Source organism: Copadichromis virginalis, linkage group LG17, assembly GCF_057382275.1.
Source record: "Copadichromis virginalis isolate Kocher_CV1m ecotype Utaka linkage group LG17, C_Virginalis_male_GT1.1, whole genome shotgun sequence".
NCBI classification, from domain to species: Eukaryota; Metazoa; Chordata; class Actinopteri; order Cichliformes; family Cichlidae; genus Copadichromis; species Copadichromis virginalis.
The window spans coordinates 36,419,537-36,446,707 of NC_140634.1; the positions used below are offsets into that span (position 1 = coordinate 36,419,537).

General features: G+C 43.2%; 1 protein-coding gene across 9 annotated transcripts in view; it reads right to left on the bottom strand.

The window, feature by feature from the left end:
• Positions 1-6,044: 6,044 nt before the first annotated feature.
• Positions 6,045-27,171, bottom strand: part of gramd4a (GRAM domain containing 4a) — a 48,861-nt gene continuing 27,734 nt past the window's right edge. For 4 of the 9 annotated variants that reach the window (XM_085435981.1, XM_085435977.1, XM_085435985.1 and 1 more), the window contains 17 exons: positions 21,266-21,386; positions 20,055-20,116; positions 17,824-17,962; positions 17,468-17,493; positions 17,097-17,188; positions 15,974-16,065; positions 15,499-15,547; positions 15,328-15,399; positions 15,201-15,244; positions 14,992-15,101; positions 13,283-13,437; positions 12,601-12,618; positions 10,256-10,400; positions 10,008-10,101; positions 9,614-9,704; positions 9,390-9,458; positions 6,045-6,780 (listed from right to left, as the gene is read on the bottom strand). In XM_085435981.1, the coding sequence (XP_085292107.1) occupies positions 6,673-6,780; positions 9,390-9,458; positions 9,614-9,704; positions 10,008-10,101; positions 10,256-10,400; positions 12,601-12,618; positions 13,283-13,437; positions 14,992-15,101; positions 15,201-15,244; positions 15,328-15,399; positions 15,499-15,547; positions 15,974-16,065; positions 17,097-17,188; positions 17,468-17,493; positions 17,824-17,962; positions 20,055-20,116; positions 21,266-21,386 (1,487 nt within the window). In that variant the 3' untranslated portion in view covers positions 6,045-6,672. The remainder of the gene's footprint in view (positions 6,781-9,389; positions 9,459-9,613; positions 9,705-10,007; positions 10,102-10,255; positions 10,401-12,600; positions 12,619-13,282; positions 13,438-14,991; positions 15,102-15,200; positions 15,245-15,327; positions 15,400-15,498; positions 15,548-15,973; positions 16,066-17,096; positions 17,189-17,467; positions 17,494-17,823; positions 17,963-20,054; positions 20,117-21,265; positions 21,387-27,171) is intronic. The other 5 variants (XM_085435983.1, XM_085435980.1, XM_085435982.1 and 2 more) reach the window with 3 other exon arrangements.

The window sequence follows — 27,171 nt, forward strand, 5'->3', positions numbered from 1 at the left end:
CATGACCCTGAAGGTAAGCGCGTCATGGACAAAAGTAAAACAGTATGTCGGATGTGCCATGCAATGCTCAATTGGTGGGAACTAGTGCGTTAGCGCAGTTAGCTCGTTAATATGTTGGCCGTCCAGCCCCACGCGGTAACTCGTTAACGGAGATTTGCCGCGTTATGGCGTTAATGTCATTTTAACGAGATTAACGCTGACAGCACTAGTGGGAACACAACAAATATGACTGCACATTTACACCGACATGATCCTAGTGCAAAGACAAGTGGAAGCAGACAAAAACAACAAGCATGCATGCTACAAATTTTACCCAAGTCATTTAGACAGCTGTTAGCACAGGATTCTCCTTATGGGGACCTGATATGTTTAATATGCTGCTGAGAATATAGCCCAGAAGAAGCATATAGTATTGCTTTTATTTTGGAAAGAGCCATTTCTCTGTAATAAACTCTTTTCCAAAGATGAGTGATTTCTCAATCAGATAGATTTATTTTTTTATTTTGTTGTTTCAGCAACATTACATTTAAAAACCATACTTTTGAGTTAAAATATATATTTATAATTTTAATAAATGACAAATTAAAAAGGGATGAACATTTTTTTGTATCGAAAAAGTATCGAACCGAACCGTGAATTTTGTGGATCGTTGCACCCCTAATAACTACATAAGACTCAACTCTAAATTATGATAAGGGAACACTGTGTAATACCTCCAACTATTATTATTTGGCAAATCCCCTGCACCATATTGTTTCCATTAACTCTGATTTTCAACAGATACTACTGGTGTGCAATCACACAGCACTCTCAGGTTGACTTAACTTTGATTTGTGAGCATTTGTAGTCATCTAAGAATTTTATTTTGCGGGCTAACTCCTTGCTTACTTTTTAAAAGCTTGTTTCACCCTGGAGAGTAAATGTTAACAAAGTTTCTGGTCAAACCACAAAACGTGGTGCAGCTTTAAACATGCACAAGCTGGCAAGGTTGAGAGTAGTTTGCACTTGCACTTGAATATTTGTGTCACAGCTAAAAGGATAAAGGACATGGTTAGTGTCCTGCACCAAGCTGTCAGACACTTCTGTCATTTGTGCACAAATGGCAAATGGTGTCACGTTTGATGATGTCTCTTTTGGGAAGACCAAAAATACACTAAATCCATCAAGCAAAGCAGCGGGGTAGACAGAAGCCCCTGAATGACTCGGAGGTGTCATTTACCGAGTGTCGCTTCAAACAGCCTTTAAACTGTGTTAAGTTCATGACACTGCTTCTCTGGCACCGTCTTGAAATAGTTTGCCAGCAAAGGAGAAAGTGAAAGATCATTGAATAAGGTGCTGTTTTGAAAGCCGATTTAAAAAAATAAATAAATAAATAAATCGCTTTGGGTTCAGGATCAGTGTGTGTTTGAGCTTTTGACAAGTCCTCGGCAGGAAATCTGTTAAGGATGAAATGTTGCTTTTCTTGTACTTGAGCAAAAATTTATTTTTGTTTCTTTGAGGATTAATAATAACTTGATTTCTGTTGCAGAGCTTTCATTTAGCTGTCAGGTGTGGACTGAAATGAAAACTAGCTGATGTACAGTACTGTGCAAAACTCTCGCTAGGAAAATAACACACATGGAAATAAAGTATACAAAGTGAAAATGATGTTCAGTTCTAATGAGCTTAGTTCTCCGGGCTTCTTGAAGGACATTCAAAGCTCTTCTTTGGATGTTTCTGCCTTTTGTTTCGTTCACGTAGCTTCAATTATGTTGAGGTCTGGGCTCTGGGGAGGCCAGTCCATGACTGATAGTGTTCCACTGTGTGTTTTCTATCCAGGTACACTGCATTAGCAGTGAGTTTGGATCATTCTCATGCCAAAAAGTGATTCCAATCAGAAACACTGTTGTATCTCTTCTGAGTTCCTCCATACATATTGGCACCTATGTGAACTACAATCTTCAAATGTGGACCTTTAGCCACAGATTTTCCAGTGTCCAGTTTCTGAGTAATTTGGCTTACTCGTTTCCCTTCCTTTAAAATGTTTGTTTCCGCATTTCCTAGAGATATAACTTTAAGATGATGTCCACCTGCTGTAGATTGTTTTTCTTTAGGTCTGACACTCCTTTTTTCAGTTTTTTTAAGGACCTACTCGGCACCATGCCGACATACATCGAGTTTTTAGCTAATCTTATGGTGGCCCCTTTGAGGCCAAACGGACTGCAAATTAAGAAAACACCAGCAATAAGAAAAATGCTGCAAAAGCACACAAAACACAACGGAAATGGGGAAAAAAAACAAAACAGAAATTGGAAAAACGACAACGGAAATAGGAAAAAAACAGATTTCCAAAAGCACAAGGGAAGTGTTTCTGGGGAGGCAATAACCTGACGGACCAGTTGCAGGAACCCAAAACATGGTGGGTGTGTTTAATCATGATGACGGATTTTTAGGCTGTTAGTTAGGCTAACACACTTACCTCTCATCTTTTCTTTCCTCACAAAACCGATAGATCCTCCACTTCTTTTAAGTGTCTCCCAGCGGAGTTCGTAGCATATTTTGGTTCCTGCAACTGGTCCGTCGGGTTATTGTCTCCCCAGAAACACTTCCCTTGTGCTTTTGGAAATCTGTTTTTTTTTTCCTATTTCCGTTGCGTTTTGTGTGCTTTTGCAGTGTTTTTCTTGTTGCTGGCGTTTTCTTAAGTTGCAGTCTAGTTGTCCGCAGGAGTCGCCCTCTGCTGGCGACTCAAATAAATGCAGACGCAAAGCACTTCTGCGTAGCACTCTCTAAAAGGAAAGTATTCTGTCAAAAAGGTGCCATTTATGCCAAACTGCAGTGAATGTGGAACTCTGTAATGCTACACTGATAGATGTATATGGAGGAAACATTTTTATATAGGGTGTTGTCATTAAGGAGGCATGATGGGTGAATATGTCGGTCCTCAAGGCTATTTTAGTTCTGCTGCTAGCGAACAAAAGTGTGTTGTGGTGTTATATTTGCTCATATCTACCCATGAGACACTTAGCTGTGGCCCAAACCATGATTCATTGAGTTTGGCTAAATGAGAGAGGGGAAAAACTTGCTTGCATAAGGAGATGGTCTTAGATTTATTGTTGCTGGTGTCACAAGAGCAAGAAAAAGTGCTCACAAACCATCCTCCACCTCTTTATAGATCCCTTGGTCATCCAATCACCATAAAAATAGAGTGAAATTGGTCAGGCATGTGTAGCATGTTAAACTCTCTACTTTCGTATTCCTAAAGTACAGAAACATCCTCAAGCAAGATGCACCAGGCAGCTTAGCCTGACCTCTGACCCCCCTGTGGGGAGGCTGAATGAGGAAAAAGGACAAAAACAACCCACTTCTCTCAGGCTTCAAGTGTTGACACAAAGTCCAACAGTGACCCCGTGTGGCTGTAGAGAGGTACTGCAGTTGAAAAGATGACAGAAGGCTTAAAAATACCTTAAATTCTTTTAATTTAAAAAAAAAAAAAAAAAGTACATCACATTATCCTTTACAATACACACATCTTTTTCAAAACTCAGTGGTATTTTTCACTGTACAATTCAATCATTTGTATACAAATGGCTGTGGGGGGAAAAAAAGAAAAGAAAAAGAGGAAAAAGGAAGCCATTATAGCCCGTCACGTCACAGATGACAAATTACTAACTCGTAATGATTGCAGTGTTTTGCATTTGGGCTTTAATTTGCACTTAACCAATCAATATCATGGGTTTTGTCTCAGTCCACAAAGTACAACTTAATCCTTAGGATGTGTGTTTTGTTTCTTTTTAATTGTGCCGTTTAATTTATTTTTTAATTCATCAGATCGAGGCCGCGGAGCAGCCCCAGTACAGCTACACAGCGTGGATCAGGCAGATGGGAAAACTTTCAACATTTACACACTTAGAGGAACTACATAGCTAATACAACAGTGATGACACCAGCGTGAACGAAGAGGACCTCGAGAAGGCAACACAGTCGTTTCTGACGGCACCTCCATCCTCAGCGATCTGTGTATCTTATTCACTTTATGGACCAGCTGAATGAACAGATTAAGGTGTTATGGGTATGTGACAGTTCATCACCAAAGCTGGGATAGGCTCAAGCCCTCCTGTGGGAATCTGGCAGCTTCCACTACACTAAAAACCAATCACTGCAATGCTGGATATGGACGCTTACATGCTGTATGAGGGTTAAAAAGCTGCTTGTGTTGCTAAGGTTGGAGTTTGATCCTGTTGCTGAGCAGAGATAGTCATGAGAGTGGTGCCGAGCTGATGAAACATCAATTCCAGAACAAGAGCAGTCCAGTTTTCATAACTCCCGAGGTAAAGGAATTCAAACTGGGGTTGTTTAAAAAAAGGAGAAAAAAAGAAATACATTTTGTACAACCTTCTGTAAACATGAGCGTAGGCAGAATATTGCAGACTGCAAAATCAAATATTTGGCAAAAGAAAATAATAATGTTAGACATTTAGAACGTGATACATTCTGTGCTTTATCTGAGTGCAGCCCCCGCTGAGAGCTGCCTGCCACAGTTAACAGATTAGAAAAAAGGCTTCAGGTAACAGCTTTAAGACTACAACAAGCCAGCCAGTCACACAGTGAGACAGCATTAACTACTGATTCCACCTGCTCAGATATCCCACCCCGGTCATGGATCGAATTTATTCCTCAATAAAAATAGAAATCCATGTCTGGGAAAGGCAGCCTGTTAGCAACAGGCTCGAAAAACCAAAAACAAAACTATAATCATACAAAAGAAAATGTCAAAGAAAAATATCCATCCTTCATTAGCTTTAACTAAGATAATCATCAAACGCAGCTGTTTGAACTGGTCCATCGCACCTCTGGCAACTTCATCTCCAGTCCGCCTGACTCTAAACAACGGCGATGACGAGAGGACTCGTATCGACTTTAAGAGAAGCCTTGACATTTCAAGTCTTGACGGCAGTTCCTGAAGGGCAGTCTGGTTTTACTTGAGGATCGGTGACATATCGGGGAAAAATGTCAAGGTCTCCCTTTCAACAGTGTTTTTGTAAGATTTTAGCTAGGAGTGTGGAGCACCTACTCCGTCATCTCAAATACAAAGAGCTAAAGAGAAACTGACCTCCAGCCCTTTATCTCCGCCTCACAAAACACCTTAAAGTGTCTGATGTAGTTTGGCATTATACACTTCTACATATAAACGCAGAGGGGCAAAGACCCGCTTCGCTCCCGGGAACAGCGTCTGGAAATAAAGCAAGACCTTTATCCATGTACACACTTTTAAAAAAAACAAAACAAAAAACAAACATCAGCTCACATTTAGATGAAGAGGAACACATGAAAGAGCACTCACTGTGGTGTTTGCAGAAAGAAGAGAAACAGGCATGTCTATACAGCCTGAACTCAAAGAGCTGAGCACTTATACAAGTAGAGTCACCCAATCAGAAGGAGACTTCAGAAGGTTTAGGATACAGTGAGCTGAAAGGCCTTTACGGGCCTTTGTGTGGAGAAATGTGCCAGTTAGAGTATCTTCTACTCCTGCTTTCACAGCCAGTTTGATGGTTGTCTGGTGCAGCGTGCAGACATCAATCTGCCGTTAATACAAAGCGCTCAGACTGTTCTTTCTGCTGAGAGACCAGCTGAACATGGCCTCGAGTCGAGGAGAGGAAGGCTGTAATAATGAGACTGCAGTGGTTTCTAACACTGACCAACATATAACATCCGTGCGCTGCCACCCCCACACACACACACACACACACACACACACACACGTCAGCATTTCCAGTTTTTAATAAAGTGCAGGGAGAACAGCAGAGACGGGACAAATAAATGGTCTCCATGTGTCGAGAGTTTAAAAAGCAGGCGGTGTTGTGCTCTTGTCGAGAAAATAAAAAAAGGATCTGTTACAAAGACCAAAAGACATTTTTCAAAATAAAGGCATTTAACATGAAAACGTCACTGCACTGTTTCACAAACACGGATGCCGAACGCAGCAGTGGACGTTTTTGCTTCGTCAAGACAAGAGAGACCAAGCCAGCGGTGGTGTAAACTAAGGAAGGCTCCCGTGTCAGCAGTCATCACAGCTAATAATACACTTTATTTAAAAAAAATTAAATTAAAATACAGCCATGGATGAGGCGAAGCACCGCTCAGCCTGTCTGAATATTTGTTTTTGCAGTGATTTGGAAAAGCTCGTTTTTACACATGTGGCAGTTTGAACTGTTTGTTTTTAAATACATCCAGGTTGATGAGAGCTGTATGAAGTCTTCCTACCACAGTAGAGAACATCAGAGTCACTTAAGATGCAAATTAACACACACACACACACACACACACACACACAGCCAGCTAAGTCAAGTGGTCAGCAGGTGGGAGAGGAGGCCAGCCTCCCTCACCAGCCTCCTGATGATTGATAAAACCACACTGATCATCCTCCTCTCTTAGCAAATTTTGTCCATAATCACCCACAGGAAAAGCGTCATGTGACTAAACACCAGCTACACCCACATATTCCCTCTAACGTGGCCTAAGCAGAAAAATCCACCAACTGGGCCGAGATCATCGACTATGATGATGAGGAAGAGGAGGAGGCAGCTCACACACGGTCGAAGAGTGCGGCGTTAGAGAATGTCATCCAGTTCGGCTGAGACTCGGGAGGTTCTCTGCATCAGACTTCAGCCCCGGCGGAGGAGTGCTGAAGGCTCTTTAGAGCTCGGCGCTGGCCGGCGGTTTGCTGGTCACGATCTTCATGTACTGGGTGAAGATGGCCTCGAAAGCCTCGTCCCTGTGGATCATGGCACCAAACACCAATGGCTGGAGGAGACAGAGATCCTTGGCTGTTAGTGTGCTTCTACTGTGGTAAAAATAAATAAATAAAATAGAATCTGCTGCCAAGTTAAAGCAGCACTAGGCAAAAAACAACAACAAACATAACTAAACTGGAATAAAAAAACCTCTTCAGTAAAGCTGGAACATGGAGGAAAGCATCATTCTCAGCAGCACGCAGCAGTCACACTGTTGCATGCCCTGTGATGGTATCAGAGTATATTTTCCCCGATAATAGAGTTATTATAAAAGATTATTAAGATTAAAGTGGGATTATTAAGTTATGATGATGGCTACTGGGCTACTGATACCAAACACAGGCATGGTTTTAAACACTGAGGTCAGTGCAGTGGTGGGCAGTTAATTTTCCCAAGGGCAAAGCACCGATATGTTTATAAAGTAATAAAATTAATAGAAGAAAATTGAGTTTAGCTTATTGGCGTGGCCCCCGCCTTGGGCCGGCATATGTGCAAGTAATCCCTGCGAGCAAAACCTCAGGGTTCAAACTTCTGTACACATTCTGTTTAGGAGGGTTTCTTTCTACTCTTGGCTCTATATGATATCATCGAGAGACACCCCCCCCTACACTCTGTAAGCACAGAAGCCCCACCCACATGTTCAAATTATCTCTATGTGAGAGCCAACCAACCAATCAGGGGGAAGTTTGCTTAAAAGGAAATGAGTGTAGCAATTTATCTGGAAAAATTTAGCACATCATGAGTACAGACAGCAACAAGAGTCTCAAACAGAAGCTGATAATAACAAAAATTATAATAACAACAACAGTAATAACCGCTGTCATCCCAACCAATAAAGGGAAATTTTACACCATAAACAAATGAACAGTTGCACATAAAAAATTACAGCGAGTTTCCACTTGGGGGCGCCAAAGTCCAACCTTTAGATGATCTAAATACAAACTGATTAGAGATAACATTATGACCAGCTGAATAATATTGTGTTAGTAAAACCTTTTGCTGACAAAACAACCCTGACTCAACGAGGCATGGACTCCACTAGACCCCTGAAGTCCTGTATGTTGTGAGGTGGGGCCTCCAGCGCGTCCAGCATATCCCGCAGATGCTCGACGGGATTGAGATCTGAGGAAATCTGAGTGTTAAACATGTTCTTGTGCTCCCCAAACCATCCCTGAACCGTTTTTGCTTTGCTGCGGGAGCATTATCCCGCTGAAAGAGACCACAGCCATCAGGGAGCACCGTTTTCATAACAGCATACATGGTCTGCAACAATGCTTTAAACCAGGGCTGTCCAATCCCAGTCCTCGAGAGCTACTATCCTGCAGCTTTTAGATGCATCCCTACTCCAACACAGCTGAATCAAATGGTTTGATCTCTTCAGCATGCCATCATGTTTGGCAAAGGCCTGATAACAAGCCATTCATTTGATTCGGGTGTGTGGGAACAAGGATGCATCTAAAAGCTGCAGGACGGTAGCTCTCGAGGACCGGGATTGGGCACCCCTGCTTTAGACTGTTGGATGACCTGGATATGCTGGTTTCCCAACATTTCATTGCCCAAAACATCACACTGCTTCTGTAGGCTTGCTTTTGCCCCATTGTGCATCCTGGTGCCAGGTCATCCATGTGATGTAACATTCATCAGACCAGGTCACCTTCTTCCATTGCTCCGTGGTCTTGTTCTGATGCCAGTGGTAGCGCTTTCAGTGGTGGACAGAGGTCAGCACGGACACCTGGCTGGTCTGCAGCTATTCAGCTCGATTTGCAGCAAACTGCAATGTTCTGTATTCTGAGCCCTTTCTATCAGAACCAGAACGTTTTGTGCAGTTTGAGTTACATAAGCTCGTCTGTTGGATCGGACGACGCGGGCCAGTCTTCACTCCTCACGTGCATCCATGACCTCGTTGCTGGTTCACCACCATTCCTTCTTTGGACCAGCCCACAAGAACTGCAGTTCTGGAAATGTTCCGACCCAGTCGTCTAGCCATCACAATGTGACCCATTTTTTTTTAACATCAACTTTGAGGACACTTTCTCACTAATAATTAGCATCCACTAACAGGCGCCACAATGCAGAGATAATAAGTGTTGATAATGTTATGCCTGATCGGCGTATACCTATGTTCATGTGGTGGTAAACACTGTACAGTACCTACAATCTTTGCTCTTCCCTTTCAGTCGGTTCACTCAGTACTGTGGAGCAGTGATATCTAATACTACGTGTGCTGTACCGAGTGAATCGACTGAAAGGGAACAGAAGTTATAGACATGACTGTTCCCAATAATCTCACCAACCTCTTTCTCTACTTCCTCAGTAGGAAAATTATTGATGCTACAGCTCTGTCACCTAGCTACCCGGTAACATCCTTGATGGCCAACTAATCGGCTCGTAAATCAAATCTTAATGAAACGCCCACAGAAACCCACAGCAGCTCACATTTGTGAATTTCGATTTGTCACATGCAATACTGGAGAATTACTGCCGACTTGTCTGAAACTGACTGAAAGAACAAAAACACAACATCTATAGCAGATAATTATTAAGATGTTGGACTGAGCTTCAGCTGAAGCAAATGAAATCACGACTGCAAACATAATAATAAATATACAAAGTCTGTACCTTCTGAGTGGAAGGAGTGGCTATTGAAATGCCCATCCCACTTCCTGGTAGGACTGACAACACTTTGTACTGTGGAGGAGAAAACCAGAAATATCTGCTTTAAACACACACACCAGAATAGAATTACATTCGTTTCATTATTAATATTTAAAGTAAGTAATTATCCAGTTTTAGAGAGGCTGCTGGCCTCGAGACATTCCTTATGCGTATTACTGAGTCATTACCTTTTGTATGTCAGTGATGTCCACCAACTTGATGACTTTATGCTTCTTTGAGGAGCTCGATCTGGAGCTGGAGCTCTCAAAGCACAGGTAACTGAGAGAGACAGAGAGCTTTGTGAAAGGAGGGAAACAGAGACACCAAAAAACCATCCAAACTGAACAGACGTGTAATAAAGTCTTGAGTCGAGTGTTCTCAGGAGGAAGGCTACCCTGCACAGAGCTACACAGAGAGGAGGAGAGATGAGGCTCAGCGCAACTTAAAACTACGTCTCCTCTGGACTAATGAATCTTCGTTCCTCTCGTCTGCTCCACCTGTAAATGGAAGTGCTGCTTCTCTCTTCCGCTCAGAGATTTGATGCGATAGAGCTCTCCCCTGAGACAAAGATGTTCCACTTACTTCTCCGTGACGTAAAGCATCCCGTTCCTGATGTAGTCTGTGGGCATCTTCCTGTCTCGGTTTATCAGGCAACACCTCCAGCCATTTTCACAGACTGAACAAACAGCATACAAGATGATGAAGGAGCGTTATTCACAGAAAACACATGATTCCAGCTTTAGGACATTTCTAAGTTGGATGTACAGAAATAAAAATGGGTGCCAAAGGAAAAAATTAAATAAATAAAAAACTGTAGTACTTGCTCTTACCCGGCAGAGGGCGCTCTGACTCTGGCAAGTTGAAAATCTCATGGAAAGCTCCCTTCTTGGTGCTGTGAGAGCGACCGCTGTCCTCCTCTCTGCTCCCCCCACACGGGACGTTGGCGAGGCTTCCACGAGAAACCACCGGCTGGACCTGGAGAGAGTAGTAGGGAAGAGGGGAAGGAGGATGGAGGGAAGGAAAAAAAAAAAAAAAAGAGGGGAAAAAAGTGAGAACATAAAAGGAGGACAGAGAGAAAGAGTCACATTAAACTCAGCGGATGAGGTTTTATAAATCTGTGTGAACTACAGTATCCCGCAGCTTTAGAGACAAGTGGCCGAACTTCAAACAGCTCCCCAACTTTTGAGGTTGCATCATGTGCGCTTTCTTCACAGCAGGCTCAGGAGTGACGTGCAAAGCAAAGAGTGAGGCCATCATTCAAGTCAGCATCCATAAATTACCTACAACACGCGTTTACCAAAAACATTCGTGTCCACTGCAGTTTTACAGTTTTACTTACACCAGCGTTGGTTGTCACAAGACAAAGTCAGATAAACTTCAGGGTTACTGATCTCTCCAGTTAGCAAGCATAAACCATTGTGACTCCATTACCATTTCAGCTGTGTCGGTGCAAATGAAAGCAGCTGCAGGTGCACTGAAGAGGCAACACCACAAAAAGGAGTCATTCTGCAGGAGGTGGCCACACCGGCTCGCTCCTTATCACCCATTTACGCTCACCACACAATTTGCAACCAAACAGCAAGGTCATCACGGCTTGGTAGCATTTATACCAGCACTGAGGGTGTGAATATACGCTGCAGTACTCTCCTGAATGATCAGGAAAAGCCTCCACATCAGCGCTGGTACAGTACAGGAGCAGAAGTCTAAAATTTTTTCCAGAAAGTCTGATCTTCCTATACTGTTTCAACATCTCCTCATATATAATCTGTGAATCTTTAAGCTTCTGTGTTGATGTGTCATTAAAACTGAAAGAGTTACACAATTGTTTCTTAAACCTGTGGTGGCGCAAAAAGACTCCACTTTTGTCATGTGGGGAAAAAACTGGCGAGCATAAACGGGCCATCACGCCTCTTGATTGATTTTACGCCACTTCTACTTTTTGATGGCGTCCTCATCACTGCTGGTAGCAGATATTGCACCTGCAGCCCACTCAGGTTATAGAGCTAGTCCAGCTCCTCAAGGACGACACATCAAATCCACGAGTGCCAACGGGAAAAAGGGGGAGAAACCAGGAGGCGGGCATTACATAAGTTTAGCAGCACATCTGCTTTTCTGTACCAAAGCTCTGCAGAATGACCTGCAGCAGGCTTCCTGTGCATGTTTCTGATCAAACTAACAGAATCAGACTCCAAGAGGTGGCATGAAGTCCTCACGGTCCTGAAGCTTAAAAAAAAGAAAACAAAAAAAACAAACCCAAAAGCCAACGAGCAAATGCGTGAGCTGCATGGTGCTGTGAGCGCAGGTCAAATTAAAAACACCAGGACTTTATAACACCCTCTTGCAGTCTGATTCTATCACATGATTAGCTTGCTGGAGGCCATTCTGTAGAGCTCTGGCAGTACTCCTCCTGTTCCTCCTCACACAGAGGAACAGATACTGGTGCTGCTGCTGGGTTGATGCCCATCTATGGCCCTGTCCAGCTTTACTCTTGCAATGGGCCCAGCTCCTAGTACCTCCTCCACACTCCTATGCTGGGAGACAGCAAACCTTCTTGTGACAACACGTGGATGCATCACCCTGAAGGAGATGGACAGCCTGTTCTGCGGGTCCATCTCATGCTAACAGCAGTGACAAGAACAATGAGAAAAAAGTAAAACTAGAGAAAAATCAGTCAGAGGGAGAAGGAGAGAGCAGTGGCCTGTGGCCACCACCTCGATGGTAAGATCAACTGTTCGGTTCATTTTTATGCAGGCCTCTTTACATAAGAGTTTTAATCTAATGATCTAACAGCAGTTATGGTGTATTTAAGGGGAACAGGACGATATTAATGTGCTAACATGAAACTACACTCGTCAAATCTTCTCTACGTGCCTACTCAGTAAACACACTGCCAATTCTCACAAGCATCTATGTTCGTGGATCCAAAATGTCACGGGGCTGCAGGCTCTTAAAGATCATTCAAACAAAAGAGAATAAAAACACCGCAGTGTCAGAGCAAAAAGGAAAATCGCAGACCGTTTTGTTGACATTTTGATCCACTGCATTCACAAATTACTGACAGCCACTCACTAGGTGTGTCACACATCACTCACACACACACACACACACACACACGCATTGTGGTGAACTGGCAGCACACACAAGCACAGTAGAGTAGACACACCAGAGGCCCTACCTTCTCAGTGCCAGAGAGCTGAGAGAGAGAAACGACAGAGCAGACCTGTGACTGCGGCCACAGCAAACACACACTCAGACATTCATGTAAGAGAGGAACTTTGTGGTAGCCACACAGAACAATCACGGGCTCAATTGTATTGCATTATTGATAGGAGGGGTGATATACTGATTGATTGATTGATTGATCATACTTTATTCATCCCGAGGGAAATTGGGCTAAGGCTGCCAGCGCCATAGTTTTGATACTTTATTGATCTATTTTTATCCACCACAAAGGGAGTCAGTGGGAGGTGGGCTATAGTGGGTGGACTGCTGACAACATGAAAGACTGGACCCGACCTGCTGCTGATGGATGATCCACACCCACATGGAGGTGGTATATGTGCCTTTCTTCTTGTGTGTGTGTTTGAGATGATTGCTTATATATTAATCTGCAAATAATGTGAATTCACTCAAACTTCTAGCCTGGGAGAAGTTTTGCAATGCAACTGAAAGCCTCTGTGGTATAAACCTGTTAACAACTCAGGTCTTTAAGTTTGAAATCGTGATGGGCTAAAGGAGGAAATATTTTCTTATTTAAGATTTTAATTTAAAAAAAAAATAATCAAGAACCTGAGACAGGAAGCAGTGTTGGTGGTAGAAAACGTGTGTGGGTTGGTGTTGGGGTCTGTTCGCCTTACCCGTCTCGACACCGTGGCGTTTGTCCTCTCTTTGAGCTGGGGGTCGGTGGGAAGGCTGTTCCACACGATGTAAGGCGTGTCATACTTGTCGCGGAGCTTCGGGCAACTCTTAAACAGGAAGTCTATGATGAAGAACTTGATGCCGGCGTACACGCCTGCAAAGAGAGTAATCACAGACACATTAATTCTTAAAAAAAAATATAAAATAAAAGAGGTTAAATGATGCAAAGCAACACCGTTTAGTGAAAATAACCCCTCAGATGTGCCTCACTGACAGACAAAGGGATGCCCCAAATAGGTGACGCCCCCCTGCCCAAAGTAGTCCTTGCCGCTGACCTTGATGACGTCACTAGTTTCAGCATTTTGCCCATTCTTGCACATACAGACACTGAGCCAGTTATATGTTGGAGCTCAAAGTGACTCTGCTGAGCTGCGGAGGCTCTGGATAACCAACAATACACCAGTCAGATTTTCTCCTCATGGTAAAACAGCAGATTTACAGAATAAAGTGCAGAATAATGAAAAGCTTCCAATCATGAGTAGAGGTTCCAATTTCCAGTTAAACTCGATGGAAAACCAGCCTAAGAGCTCCCGATGAGACTGATGTGGGACAGATGCACACATGACCACAGATTTCTTCTCCACTACATGAACTGGGCTCCGATGACTGACCCACCAGCTGACGCCCGCTTACAAACTGGCTGGACTCTCTTTGGGGGAACGTTTTTATTATAATTGTTTTGTATTTGGAGCCTGTCATGCAGCTGCCGTGTGTTGCCAGGTCTCCAGGCTCCTGCCATTCCTTATCGTTTTCCCTGTTGGTATCAATTACCCACAACCAGAGTCACACATACTACAGAAGGCAGTGGCTCTGCATGTACAGACTATGTGGGGATTTTCCCCATGATGGGTGCAATACAGCCTGCCGATGTCACTTTGTGCCAACACAGACTGGTTTCCTCTGCACTCTGTCACATTTTTCCATTCCATGTTCACAATGTAACAATGTGCTCAGCTAGCTGTCTTCTTCTTTCAGCTGCTCCCATTAGATCATCTGCCTCCATCTCACCCCGTCCTCCTCTGCATGTCCTCCTTCACTACACCCATGAACCTCCTCTGAGGTCATCCTCTCATCTCCCTGCCTGGCAGCTCCATCCTCAGCGTCCAATATATTCTTTCTCCCTTCTCTGCACATGTCCAAACCATCTCAGCCTTGCCTCTAATTTTGTCTCCAAATGCAGTTAGCTATCTGCGCAGAAAAGAAAGCCCTCATTCCCAGTCACGCTGAATGTGTGGTCTGTTTTGTTTCTCCAATTGAAATGAGTCACTGAAGAAATCTTAGATGGGATCTGAAATAATAAATGTCAGTATATTTACTTTGTTTAAATGTCCAGTGCAGCTTTTAAGCATACATTGATTTTGGTTATTCATTCCTTTTAAATGGAGAAATGAAGTGCTAGATGGAAATTTGGCTAAATGACAGCAGCTTCTATGCCAACAGTTTGCTCCGAGCACCTTTCAAGAAAGTCTGAGTGCATAGTGGTTTGGGAGATGCTAAAAAGTAGTAATTATGTATAAGATCTATATGCAAATAGCCCACAGCTTCCCCACACAGGCTGAGGGAGTACGGCTCCACAAGTTCTGCATCTGTTTGTGACTGAGTTCACGTATTGTCACAATCAAAAAGATGCTTTGTGAACATCACTCACCAATCATAAAGCCCAGCAGTTTGTACGGCAGGACGCAGGAGGTGATGAAAGTCACCCACAGGCAGACGTAAAGTTTCTGGGTGCTCTCTGGCTGCACCCACATGAACAGACTGAAACAGACAGCAGGAGGAGGACAGAATACACATCAGTATATAAGTTATGTGCATTTCTTGCACACTTGATTGTCAGGCTGAAACAAAACCACTCACTTCTTTATCTTCTCTAAAACATCAGCCATCTTTCCAAAGAGGTTCTGGAAGAGATTTAAAAGCACCTCATTAAAGAGTTTGTCTTGTTTCGAGCAGCGGTTGGATCGTTAGATGAACCTCGTTATACCTGTGCTTTTTGTGCAACGTCAAGTACAAGCTGAAACTTCTCAGACACAGTCAAGTCTTCCTTTGGAGGCTCCTTTAACAACACACACACACAAAAGCCACACGCTGATCTCCAGTCCTGGATGCATTTCATTCTGACCTGCACAACAACAACAGCAGGAAGGCATCTTACCATGGGTTCAGAGACCTCAGGCACAATGCTCCACTGGATCCTCCAACCTCTGAAAAATAGAAGGTATAAATAATGCACATGTTATAAGGCAACTATTCCTTCAATGCAAAACATCAACTTTAAAGGACCGACTTTTCCAGCCTTGGGAGCTCTGATTTCAATCAGAGCTCCCAAGTACTGCTCTTTTGTAGCAACAATTACAACAACCCCAAACATGCACAAATGTGTGCATGTTTTTAAAATCTGGCGGTTTTAACAAACATTTGCTGTGTGACTAAGGGCCGCGGTGTGCATCTGTGTACTACCAGCACAGCTGTGGCCGCAGTAGTTGATGTTAATGTGGGTGTTTTGCACAATTAATCACGCTAAAAGCTGAAAATCGGACTGTAGCCTTTTACAAACAATCGAGCTCAACCGTGAAGCAACAGCTGAGGCAAAAATGATCCTGCTTTTGTAAATAAATGACAGTTTTTACCTGGCAATGAGGTAATTTAAGGACAAGCGTAGGATAGCCAGGAAGAGGAACATGGGAATGGCCCAGCCATGCCAAGCAGCATTCATGTAAATCTGGATTCAAAAGGGAAAAAAAGGACAATATATACACAGGTTAACGTGGTTTGTTGTTCTTTAATAAACAACCGATATGCATTAAATTCAGCACTTTATAGCAGCGAGGACACATTCTTTCAGTCAATAACGGCAATGAATTATAAGATGGACATAAAGAGGAATCAGGGGGCTCATTGTAAGCCTGAAGCGCATATACTTGGGTGATATATCAGCAGTGGAAGACGCTGAGTCACCTGTCAACACTAAACCAGCATCACGTCTGGATACTGAGATGGTGTAGGGCCATAATCAGTGGGTTGAGGATCATTTAGCATAACCACTGACTGGACATTAATGAAGCTCTGATTAGGCCTGCGGTCGCTGGCAGAATCACTGCAACTCATCACAGTGAAGCAGACATGACTTTAATATTCATTTAATCTCCCGGCCACGAGCTGTAAGACAATTAGGTCAGAGTAAAACTACAGAAACGACTCTTTTCTATTAAAAGGGTCGTACCTGCTGTCCAAAATTATCATCGGACTCCTTTTCCAGACTGGTTGATTTTAGAGACCCAAAATTTAAAAAAAAAAAAAAAAAAAAATCACGTTGGGATAATAAGGAACTACACTGAATACATATAATAACTGCTGTAAAGTACAAGCAAGAAGTCTTGATCTCAAAATTCGACTAAATCATTCAATTCAACTTCATCAATTTCCTCTCTCCCATCACAATTGCCCTGCATCCTCTATGAAGTCTCACCTATTTGTGGATTCGATTTAGAGAAAAGAGGAAAAAGTCGCAACTGCAGTCAAATAAAGGCAGGGTGGTGAAAATGTAGTGCAAGGTGTCAAAGTGACAGAGACGGCAGATGACAGAAGCAGCACAGCTGTCAATGACACCCAAACTGTGCAGAAGCCATCAGCAGTTTATGGCAGGTAATCCTGTATCACAACTAACCTCAAGTTTTCTTTTAGAGAATATCGAAGCGCGATTATTAGACAAAGTTAAAACATTAATTCACATGTCTGAAGTGTAAGACTCACAATGAAGGCAATAGCTGAGGTGTACACGGAGTGCCAATTAGATAAGGCGGAGAGGTTCCTTAAGAAGTTGGTGACAGGTCTGGCTCCTCGCTCTGAAACAGCAAAGACACAGGGATTCACTGAGAGTGTAAAGCTAAAGACAGAGCAGCAATGTCTTTACTTTTGGTTATCTTTGTGAATCAGGCTTTTACTGTGAAATTTTCCAGGACTTTATATTTAACTACATGTCGAAATGTTCAAAAGGAGAAAAAAAAATTAGATCTACAATACACAGAACTAGAGTATTGCATGAATGTGTGTTAGTGATATCATTACTATTATTATTATTATCATTATTATGTAGAGGATGCCAAGTAAAAGCTTATACTCACTGAGTCGCCTCATGTTTTCTGTCAACCTGGATGGAAAACAAAAGAAAGTGAAGGTCAGATTACGCGTAGATGCTGACATACACGCAAAAAAAATAAATGCTGCTTTATGTGAGAGGGGAAGTGTTAACACTTTGGCCTTCATCCGTCTGTAATGACTCACTGTTCTGTACAGAGGAGGAGAGAAAATAAGTACGATGAGAAAAAAAAAAAACAAAAACACTTCCTCTGTGCAAAATCAAACCAGAGACAGCTACAGGGTGAGGGTACAAGCTTTTATGCTCGCCGGGCACTCCGATTCCACATCTTCTTCAACAACCCGAGGAGTTATGTTCTGCTCAGGACCACATCTCACCCACCTTTTAGCACTTAGCGGTTCCTCAGCCTCCACTGTGCTTTCCTCCGGCTGGAAGCGGAAGTCTTCCATGTAAACCCCGAAGCGCTCGTACAGCCACTTCTGCAGCCGTGAACTCCACACTTCCTTCTGCTGTTTCTCTGCTAAAGAAAACACATCAACTTTGATTTGCTGCTATAAGCACGACTTAGTTTTGTAATCCCCTGCACCAACAATTATGCATTGTTAAAAGAAAATCACTGATATGTGATGGGCTTATGTTATCAATAACTCTTACTCCAACCCTATCTCCTGCCCTGTCATGGGACCCAGACTGGACCACTTAAGCCTGGTCTCAGACAGTGATTATCCAACGGTAGCTGAGCAAATTCAAGGACTCACACCAGGCCTGCTTCTGTGTTTCTAAGCACGTGATTGGGAGAGCTTTGGGCCATGGTGTCTGCTTTTTCTGCATTATTAAGTCTTGTTACAGGTTAAGCCACAGAAATGACACAGTCAGGATCACCACAGGCAGGTGGACATGGCTGTGTGGAAAGGTGTGAGCTGAACCAACAGAGCTTTGCAGCCTGTGCTGTTACATAAAAGCTAAATTTGCTATTGTCGTGTGAATAAATATATATATAAAAAAAAAAAACTTTGCACTTTGTGTAATGAATCCGTGTTTTCTACACGATAAGCTGACTTACTGTAAATAACTGCCTGGATTTTATAACCTTAGTATTCTCTGCATGCAGTAAAACAGCCTGGTGGGCCTGATATCCTCATAAACTGCATACTTGCCAGTCAAAACAAGGACAACAGTCAACTGCTAATGCTGAAGTGCCCCTGAGCAAAAACTAGAGCTCTAATCTGCTGTGGTGTTTCAAGTGAACACTAATTTGTTGTGGTAGTACCCACAGGTGACTAACAGCCTGACTGCTCAGACATTTATTGCCATATGAGAATGAATACAGTTTGTTTTTTCTGCTGTAGATGATGCGATTCAGCTAGAAGCAGTTACATTTACAGTTTTCAAAGCCACCACTGCCAGGGCCCAAACAGACGCGATTTCTCTCTTTCACATTATCTACGGCAGGGCTTTGGTAGCTGAGTGCCAGCTCATTTAAACTAACATGTGACTGAGGGTAACATAGCAACGCTTTCACTTCATGGTGGTAATGTGGGGTTTTTTTTTTCCTTTCCTTTTTTTGCTCTTTATAGTTTGACCTTTAGTGACATCACAGCCACATCACCACTGAAATGTGTTACAAAGTTTAGGGTGCTGTAACTGCTGCAGCAGGAGGTTGACTCTGCAAACACACAACTTTAAAAGTTTCAAATGATGGCGATCGTTTGCGTGGGTGCACGATCACGCTCTGGACCTCTTTGTTATATATGTAGATGTTGATGTCAAACTACAGGAAGGAAGATTCAATTTAACACAAATCTTATAATTTATTTAAAGCTGAAAAATGAGCTAAAAATCTCTGAACAGACTCCAGGCTGAACCGCAGTAAACTGTGGATGAAGGAGATGTGCTGCAGTCCTCACAGGCTGCCACTAACTGACCGCCTCACTTTACCAAACCTGGATCTGCATAAGCCGGCCTAACATATTCTTATGTCTGCCCTAGATGAAGTGATCTACAATCATAACCCATTTTCCAAAATTAGCCTCACTCTCTCACCCTCCCTTCCACTAATATCTCACACACACAAACACACACCAATCCCTGGATCACTGAAAGTCAACCTATGAGAGTAACTGTTCAGCCTGAAACCAAAAGAAAGCACATATCAGAATCTGACCGTTATTGCCCTAATGAGCTTGTCTCATTTGTCCCTCGCGCAAATATTTTGAAAACCGACTCATTCTTAACAGCGACGATCTGGACTAATGATAGGAACCAGCCTCGATGCATTAATGTGGTTTGTTGTGTTGCTTACTTGCTCTTGACAGCACACACAGGAAACCCCTCTGTTTGCGTGCACGTGTCTGTGTGTTTGTCACGCACACTACATACTGCCTCGTGTCCTAGAGTAACCCACAAACCCTTCCGACCCACTCTGTTCCCATCGAGCGCTCCGTTGCACGCATCCTACACTTTCACCTCCCCTGCACACGTGCACACACACACGCAAACTCTCCTCTTGATTTACTCCCACACTCAGAAGACGTCAAGGACTCATTTCCTCTCCCTTAGACTCCAACTCGCCCACCTTCACCCCCCCATTTCTCGTCCACTTGGAGTCTTACCTGTTCTGTTGTTTGAGGGCGACTGCTGCTTTCTGGGAGGTTGTGGTGGAGAGTCCTCTAGCCTGAAGGGAAGGGACAGACACACACATAGTCACGAAAAAACTAAGGGAAAGATCTGTCATGTGTCAGTCTCACTTCTGTATTGTCAGAACTGCAATCTCACACTTTAAGAAGTACATGAGCCAGCATGTTGAAAGCTGCTGCACTGAACGGATCACCACAAAAGGCAAAGAGACATACACAGAGCCAGACTAGAAAGATTCACTCTGCCTGTTATCACAGTGAGTAAGGTTACTGTTAAAATCTCACACAATGAGACAAAAGGATCAGTGCCAACAAAAATGAAAAAGGGTGATAAGGTACAGCAAACATCCTCCTTTAATTTCAGACACATTAATTCAGCTATCCATATCCTGCAAAAACTGAAGGCATCTGCATCAGTCTGACTTAAATAAAATAAATTGATCTTCTCCCTAAAGAGAAGGCTTCTCCAGTGTTAATGCTTTGTTTTACTGTTTATTCCAATCATATACCAGTGAAGAAGAAATGTTTGCTGTCTGTTATGCTCATGCTGGATATTGCTGACAAAGTATTAACAGTGGAAAACTTGCAGGTCACAGTACATTAACTTCACCTCTTACAAATTCCTAAACTGCTTTCGATAGTCCTGAGGCCATGTTTCAGCGCTGGCAATCACTTGAAGAATACCAGCAGAATTTCCCATGGGCATTCAAGCTAACATTTCCACACACACAGTACATGAGAGAGAGACATGCACACCCGCAAGTGTAAAGGGTATCCCAGTAGATGCCAAGAGGCGTGGGTTTTTCCTGTCACCAGGATAGCATCTGTGTGACAGCGAGGAGATTCAGACAAGCGCGTGACTCCTTTCGTTTTCTTTCCTCCCTCTCCCTTTTTCCATCTCCCTAATAACACGCACACATGCACGCACGCACGCACACACCCCCCCCCCCTTGTGGAATTTCCTGCCTACCAAGCTGTTGATGCTTCTATTTATAACAGAAACCTTGGGCAGCACCGGCACCCTCGTCATCCAACTTGCCCCGTGGTAAACTCTGCTGAGCTGAACCGTTACAAAGTGCAGCGTCACCCTTTCCTTTCATTTCATAACTATTACTTCCCTTTTCATACATTTGTCCTCTCATTTCCCGTCATGTGCTTCACTCTGCAGTCCCGTCTTCTCGTCTCACCTGGTTTTGAGCAAATCGCTCATCTTCTGCTCCAGGTCTATCCTTTTGCTTCGCTCCCTCTCGAGCTCCTGCCGCAGGGAGTCCACGCTGGTCTCGTCCCGCAGCTTCCTCAGTTCCTCCTCTGGAGAAAACAAAACAACACAAACACTGGAGGTCAGAAAATTTAATTCAATCTAATTCAAGTCGATTTTACTTATATCACACCTTTATATTGTAAGGTAAAGACTCTACTGTAAAAGAGAAAAGACCCTAACAATCACATGACCCTCTATGAGAAAACTTGGTGAAAGTGGAGATCAAGAACTCCCTTTAAACAGGAAGAAACCTCCAGCAGAACCAGGGTTAGGGAGGAGTTGCCATCTAGTTGGGGGTGAGGGGAGGAAGACAGGACAAAAGACACAATGTGGAACTTGTTATGTTATCTTTAATGGCTCATCCTGATCCCTGACCCTGGTACTGCCAGAGGTTTCTTCCTGTTAAAAGGCACTTTTTCCTTCCCACTGTCGCCAAGTTTGTCGCCAGAGGGTCATCTGATATATTGTATGTGCTTTACTTTAAAATATAAAAGATGCTATATCAGTAACATTTAATTTTTCTTAAATGATGAGATTCATACTCTCACATGCTCAGGGTCACAAAAAGGCACATAAGAAGCAAGATTTAAATTTATGTGCAATGCCATTTTCAGTAAAAGAATTCAATCCAATAAAAAAATATTGCTTTTATCCCTCCTGTTTATAGCCTATAACCTTCACCTCTCCTCCTCACTTCCTCCTTGTCAATCATGTGATGGCTTCAATTGGTTTCAGGTAACGGCACTTTCAAAGCCTGGGGTGCAAAATCAGCACTGTCTCACACTCTATTGCCCCTGAATAAAGGAGCACATGAATATTGGAGAAGAGAAGGCCAGAAATGTGTGCACGTGCACCCGTCAATCAGTACCCACTTACCCATTAGATGCTCGAATAAGCAATCGCAAAAATCAAAAGGACAGATCGAGTCCACCTTAAAGAGAAATATTTCTGATTATCAGCAAAGCCTCTTCGAGGACAATCATGCCCTGCTGTAGCACCACTTCCATTGTGAACACCCTCAAAAGCACACAAGTTGGTGTCTCAGTTAAAAACGAGAAACATCACCTGAAACGGGTGCAACATGTTCTTGAAGTAGCAAAGTGCTGAAAGTAAAGAAAGCAATGAAAGCAGCGCAACTCCCCAATCACCCACTTTTCTCAGAACATCGCACACCCGAGGAGAGGATTCAGATTACAAGACTGTAGCTGCCACTTTCTCTTTCTCATCACCCAGCCTCATAGCTCACTCTAGTCCTTTATTACATCCCATTAACACTAATAAAACATTCATTGGCAGAACCTCCTGCAGCTACAGCGCTGGCTTCAACCTGGGGTGCTGCCTCTGAGAGAGGACATACATCCAGTATAATGCGTCTGCCTCAGATTCTTCTTCTGCATTTCTAGTTTACTCAGAGCAGTTTGGGAAAATTTGGCTCTCTTTGAAGTCTTCCTTTTGAAAATCCTCTGCAGTGGTGCATTAAAGAAAAACAAACCATCATTTTATCTCTTACTTCCCAAAATGCAAAATGACTCCTCTCATACATTCAACAGTGGCTGTGTCTCTCCTCCCATCGGCACAGCATTCAAATATGTATGAAAACGTGCCTCTGTGTACATAACAGTAAGCAAAACACAGGCCAAAGGTCGCAATGGGCTTAAGCTGCTTAATGGTTGCCCTGTGCCATAAGATCTGCAGCCAACTTTAAACCTATTACATTAAAAGACTAGCAGCAGCAGCGGGTATGATACAAGCAGTAGTTTAGCTTTGAGTTTAGTGTAACATAAGCAAAGTCACTCTGTACAGAAAAGGAATTGATAATGACAATACTCTGAAAACAACCTGCATTAACTTTTGGTGAGGAGGAGCCACAAGTGGTAAATAAGCTGGAAACATGATCACAGACTTGAAGCAGCATCTGTGATCACCTGGAGCAGTGTCTGCAACATTAGGTCTGCTTTGGTTTCTACCACAATATCTGCATTATTTCCACAACAATGATGAGCAGTCCGATGAAACTGCTGAAGGACCTTCAAGTCAAGTAACATGATAACCAAACCAACCACAGGATCTCTTTCTTAATAAGATGACTTGGGTGGTTTTCACAGCTTTTTACCACTAATGCCCACTCGTACGCTGCCGCTCCGTACAACCACTCCCTGCACCCCACCCCCAATTTCTTTCTCCCATGCTCCACTCCTTCCCGTGCATGTATTCCCTCTCTGTAGTTTCCTTCCACATTGTCCATAACCTTCAAAACACCAGAAATAGAGATGCTGCAGAGTCCATAACACTGCACTGGAAGTGGGGCCACAAGTGTGTGATACAGCACAGCTTGGCACTGTACGCTATGTGTGTCGGACGAGGAAGGATAGAGTACAATCTGTTTTTTTCTGTTCCACAGAGGCCCTCTACATCAGATAGCATATTAATAATACTGTCAACATGCCTGTTCTGCACCTAAAACTGGATTGCTGACTTCTATATATAAATCTTCATCCTGGATTGCCACATCACAGGGTCTCTTCAGCCATTACGAAAGCTAGTAACTAGACCATTTATGTGTAACACAGACAGGGGATTAGCTAAATGCCATGCAAAGAGATGTCACTTTTAATCATGCTGACCTTCTGTTCTTTGCAGACTTTGAATGAAACCATAATATCTGTAGAAAAGCTACAAAAACATCACTATGAACTTTACACATGATACATTATTTTATAAGGAAGGTTTGGATGCTGAGGGCAGATTATGGAAATGATGGAGGTTCTGCACTGCTTAACGGTGTTTTATTTGTACCAGGTTAAAAGGAATCGTTATGCACATTTTTAAATTGTACTGGAGTAGCGTTGCATGACTCACACTTCAAAGTAATTCTTAACCATTTCATATTGGGCCCTAATGCAGCACTTCAATCCCCTCTTACTTTAAGTCTACTCTCGCTTCAGGCCGGCTTTCTTCCAATTGGCTGCCCCTCTTAAACAAAAGGTGGGCGGGATTTCTGTGCCCTGTATCCAGATTTGTGTTACGCAGACACATAGCAGTTTCTTTTTTGAATAATTGGAGTCAAAAAGCCAAAATAAAACTAAATGTTTGCATTCCTGAATGCTGATGAGGATTTGTGACAATAATAACCACTATACAGAAATTTCCTAAATCAAAGCATACATGTAATTTTTCATTTTTGTCTCGTCACACCATTATTAGAGCTAGTAGAGCCCAAACCTATACAATGAATTTTTTATGGTCCTGATCCACTACTGAGGTAGAGATGCTATATTTAGCTGGACAGATGAGTCCTGGTTCCCAACTCAAATGTGACAAAAACATACCTCATCTGGTTAAAACTTCTTTGATAAACTGAGGAAAAATCAAATCATTCACACTTACATGTAACCTTTAAATACCTCCATGGATTCAGCAATTTAAAATGTAAAGTTTAGAGCACCTTACAGACCTCAGAACACTTTTAAAACAGGCTGGCTTGTGTTAGTCACGTCCGGCTTATATTCCAAAGATGGCAAACTTACTGAGGTTGAGGTTACTTTTATGGCTTTTGAAATTATCGACAGCTCCACTGTAAAGCAACTCAAAGCTGTCAAAGGTGCAGTCCTCCATCCTGCACAAGGCCATGCGCCTCTGCAATCGACCGGTCCCCGGGACGCTGCTGCAGGAACGGGACGGCAGAGTGGCCGCTTTGGGTCGGTCTTGACGTCCAGCCATGGCTGCAGGTTGCTTTAGTCCAGCCCGGAGAGTTTAACCCTCCCACTCTGACCTCAAAACTCCTCCAAGGCCCGTAAAAGTTTAGCTACAGGTCCCATGTTTACATGCCTCATCCAGAGATCAGGGATTTCTCCAAACTAAGTTATCGCAAGCAGCACAACGGACTGTTGTGACAGGCCTCCACACAGTGTGATGAGCAGCGATCAGAGCTGGTCTGCATGTGTCAGGCTCTGGGTGACAAGAGAAGGGGGGCAGTGGAGGTAAAGAGAGGCGGAGCTTTGCTCGGCGGCCAGCAGACTAAGAGGGCCTGGAATCTGAGATTTCTCAGCAGACTAGAGCTGTCAGACTCAGACACACACACACACACACACACACACACACACACACACGTTCATCTGTCAGCGGCCTTATATGACCCATGTGGATGAGGATGTGTTGTGTTTTTGGTTTAAGAAGGTGTGTGTGAAGAAGCATGTGTGTGGACAGAAAAGTCTGCACGCGTACTGTACGCACTGGACATGAACTGCAAACCGCTTTTCATTTACGCAAGTTTTTTAAGTCCTCAAAGGAAAAGTACTGTGTGAGTTTTTCAATCCAGGCCAGAGACAATAGCTCCTTTCACGAAAGCAGTGGGGGCATGGGGTGGGGGAGTTCGGAGAATAAGAGAGACAGAGCGGGAGAGAGAGGGAAAATCAGCTGCTTCGCACTGGCCTCTCACTGTTCCCATTCACTGCCGTATTTTCCACAACACTCTTTTACTTGAGCATAAAGGAAGGTCGATTTTTGTGGCCTCCAGCCGATCTGCAGATGTTAACAGGCTATTCAAGCTTCTGGCTAAGGAAAAAGAGAAGGGGAAACCACGGCACAGGCATCCAAAATGAAACTAGCAACTAACAGGAACACGTGATTTCTCTATTCCCCACTTCTGTATGAGAAAAGATGACAACAGAGCTGGATGATTCACCTTTGTCTCAAATGAAGCCTTTTTTGCACATAAAAGGGCTGATCATATATAAATTATAAATACCGATTTACTTTACCATATGATATATGATTATATCATTAAGTACAGAGAACATTTATGTATGAGTAAGAGCATTGCATTCCCAAACATATATATGTATAAAAGACATCCAAATATAAAGCTGTAGTTGGACCGAACTGTTTCCTCCCCCTCTCCTTGGCCGCCTTCGTCTCTGGCCTTGATGTCTGTGGATAACCTAGATTGGACTTGCTTGGTGTCCTCACTTCATCCCCCCCTCTACAACACAGGTCGACTTCACGGCTAAGTTCTTCCTGCAACATCAAAAACAACCCCGACGTCTTTCTCGTCTCATGCCGTGTTTGTCAACCTCTTGTTTACGTGATGCCGAGCCAAACTCCTTGACAGGCAGCGTGTGTGGGAGTTAAAGTGTGTCTGTGTTCTTTCTAAATGTATGTGTGTTTGCTATTGGCCATTTGTGTGAGACTCATATTTACATAGGAGAGGGGGGGGGTGGAGAAAAACATGAGCGTGTCATAAATAACCTAGATGAGCAATGTTCAATAATCCGATTTTGTGTCAGCAGGGAGGATACATTTCTCCTGTTTAGGGATTCTAAATCACATCACAGATTTCATTACATCAGATATCTGGTAAAGATTACAGTTTCCCCTGTAAGAAAAGGAAACCGGGCAACTGTAAAGAAAACAATTCCCACGGGGTCTGAGAAATGCCATGCGGTGAACTCGGAGGATTGTGCAGAACCCCATTTCCTCTGTTAACAGATGCTGCTAGTCATTTAGCTACTGCACACTTCCATGTCTCACTCAAAGAGCACAGTACTCGGTGGTAACCATGCTGCTTTGACAAAGCAGTGAGTCGGCTCATTTCTACTCTGAACTTTTCTACCCACATGGCCAACTGTTGCATTCTCACACGCTTCCCTGCAGCTAATGAAAGATGACTAAACAAACTGATGATGATGAGGATAACTGTAACACTTGTGAGTCCAGTGAGAAGATCATCTAAAATGTTGTCCATTCCAAACTGTACCGACACCGAGATTATACTTAAAGGCCTCTTCACAAAACTCCCAAATATAGAAACCATCTGCCTCTGCAATGTCCAGA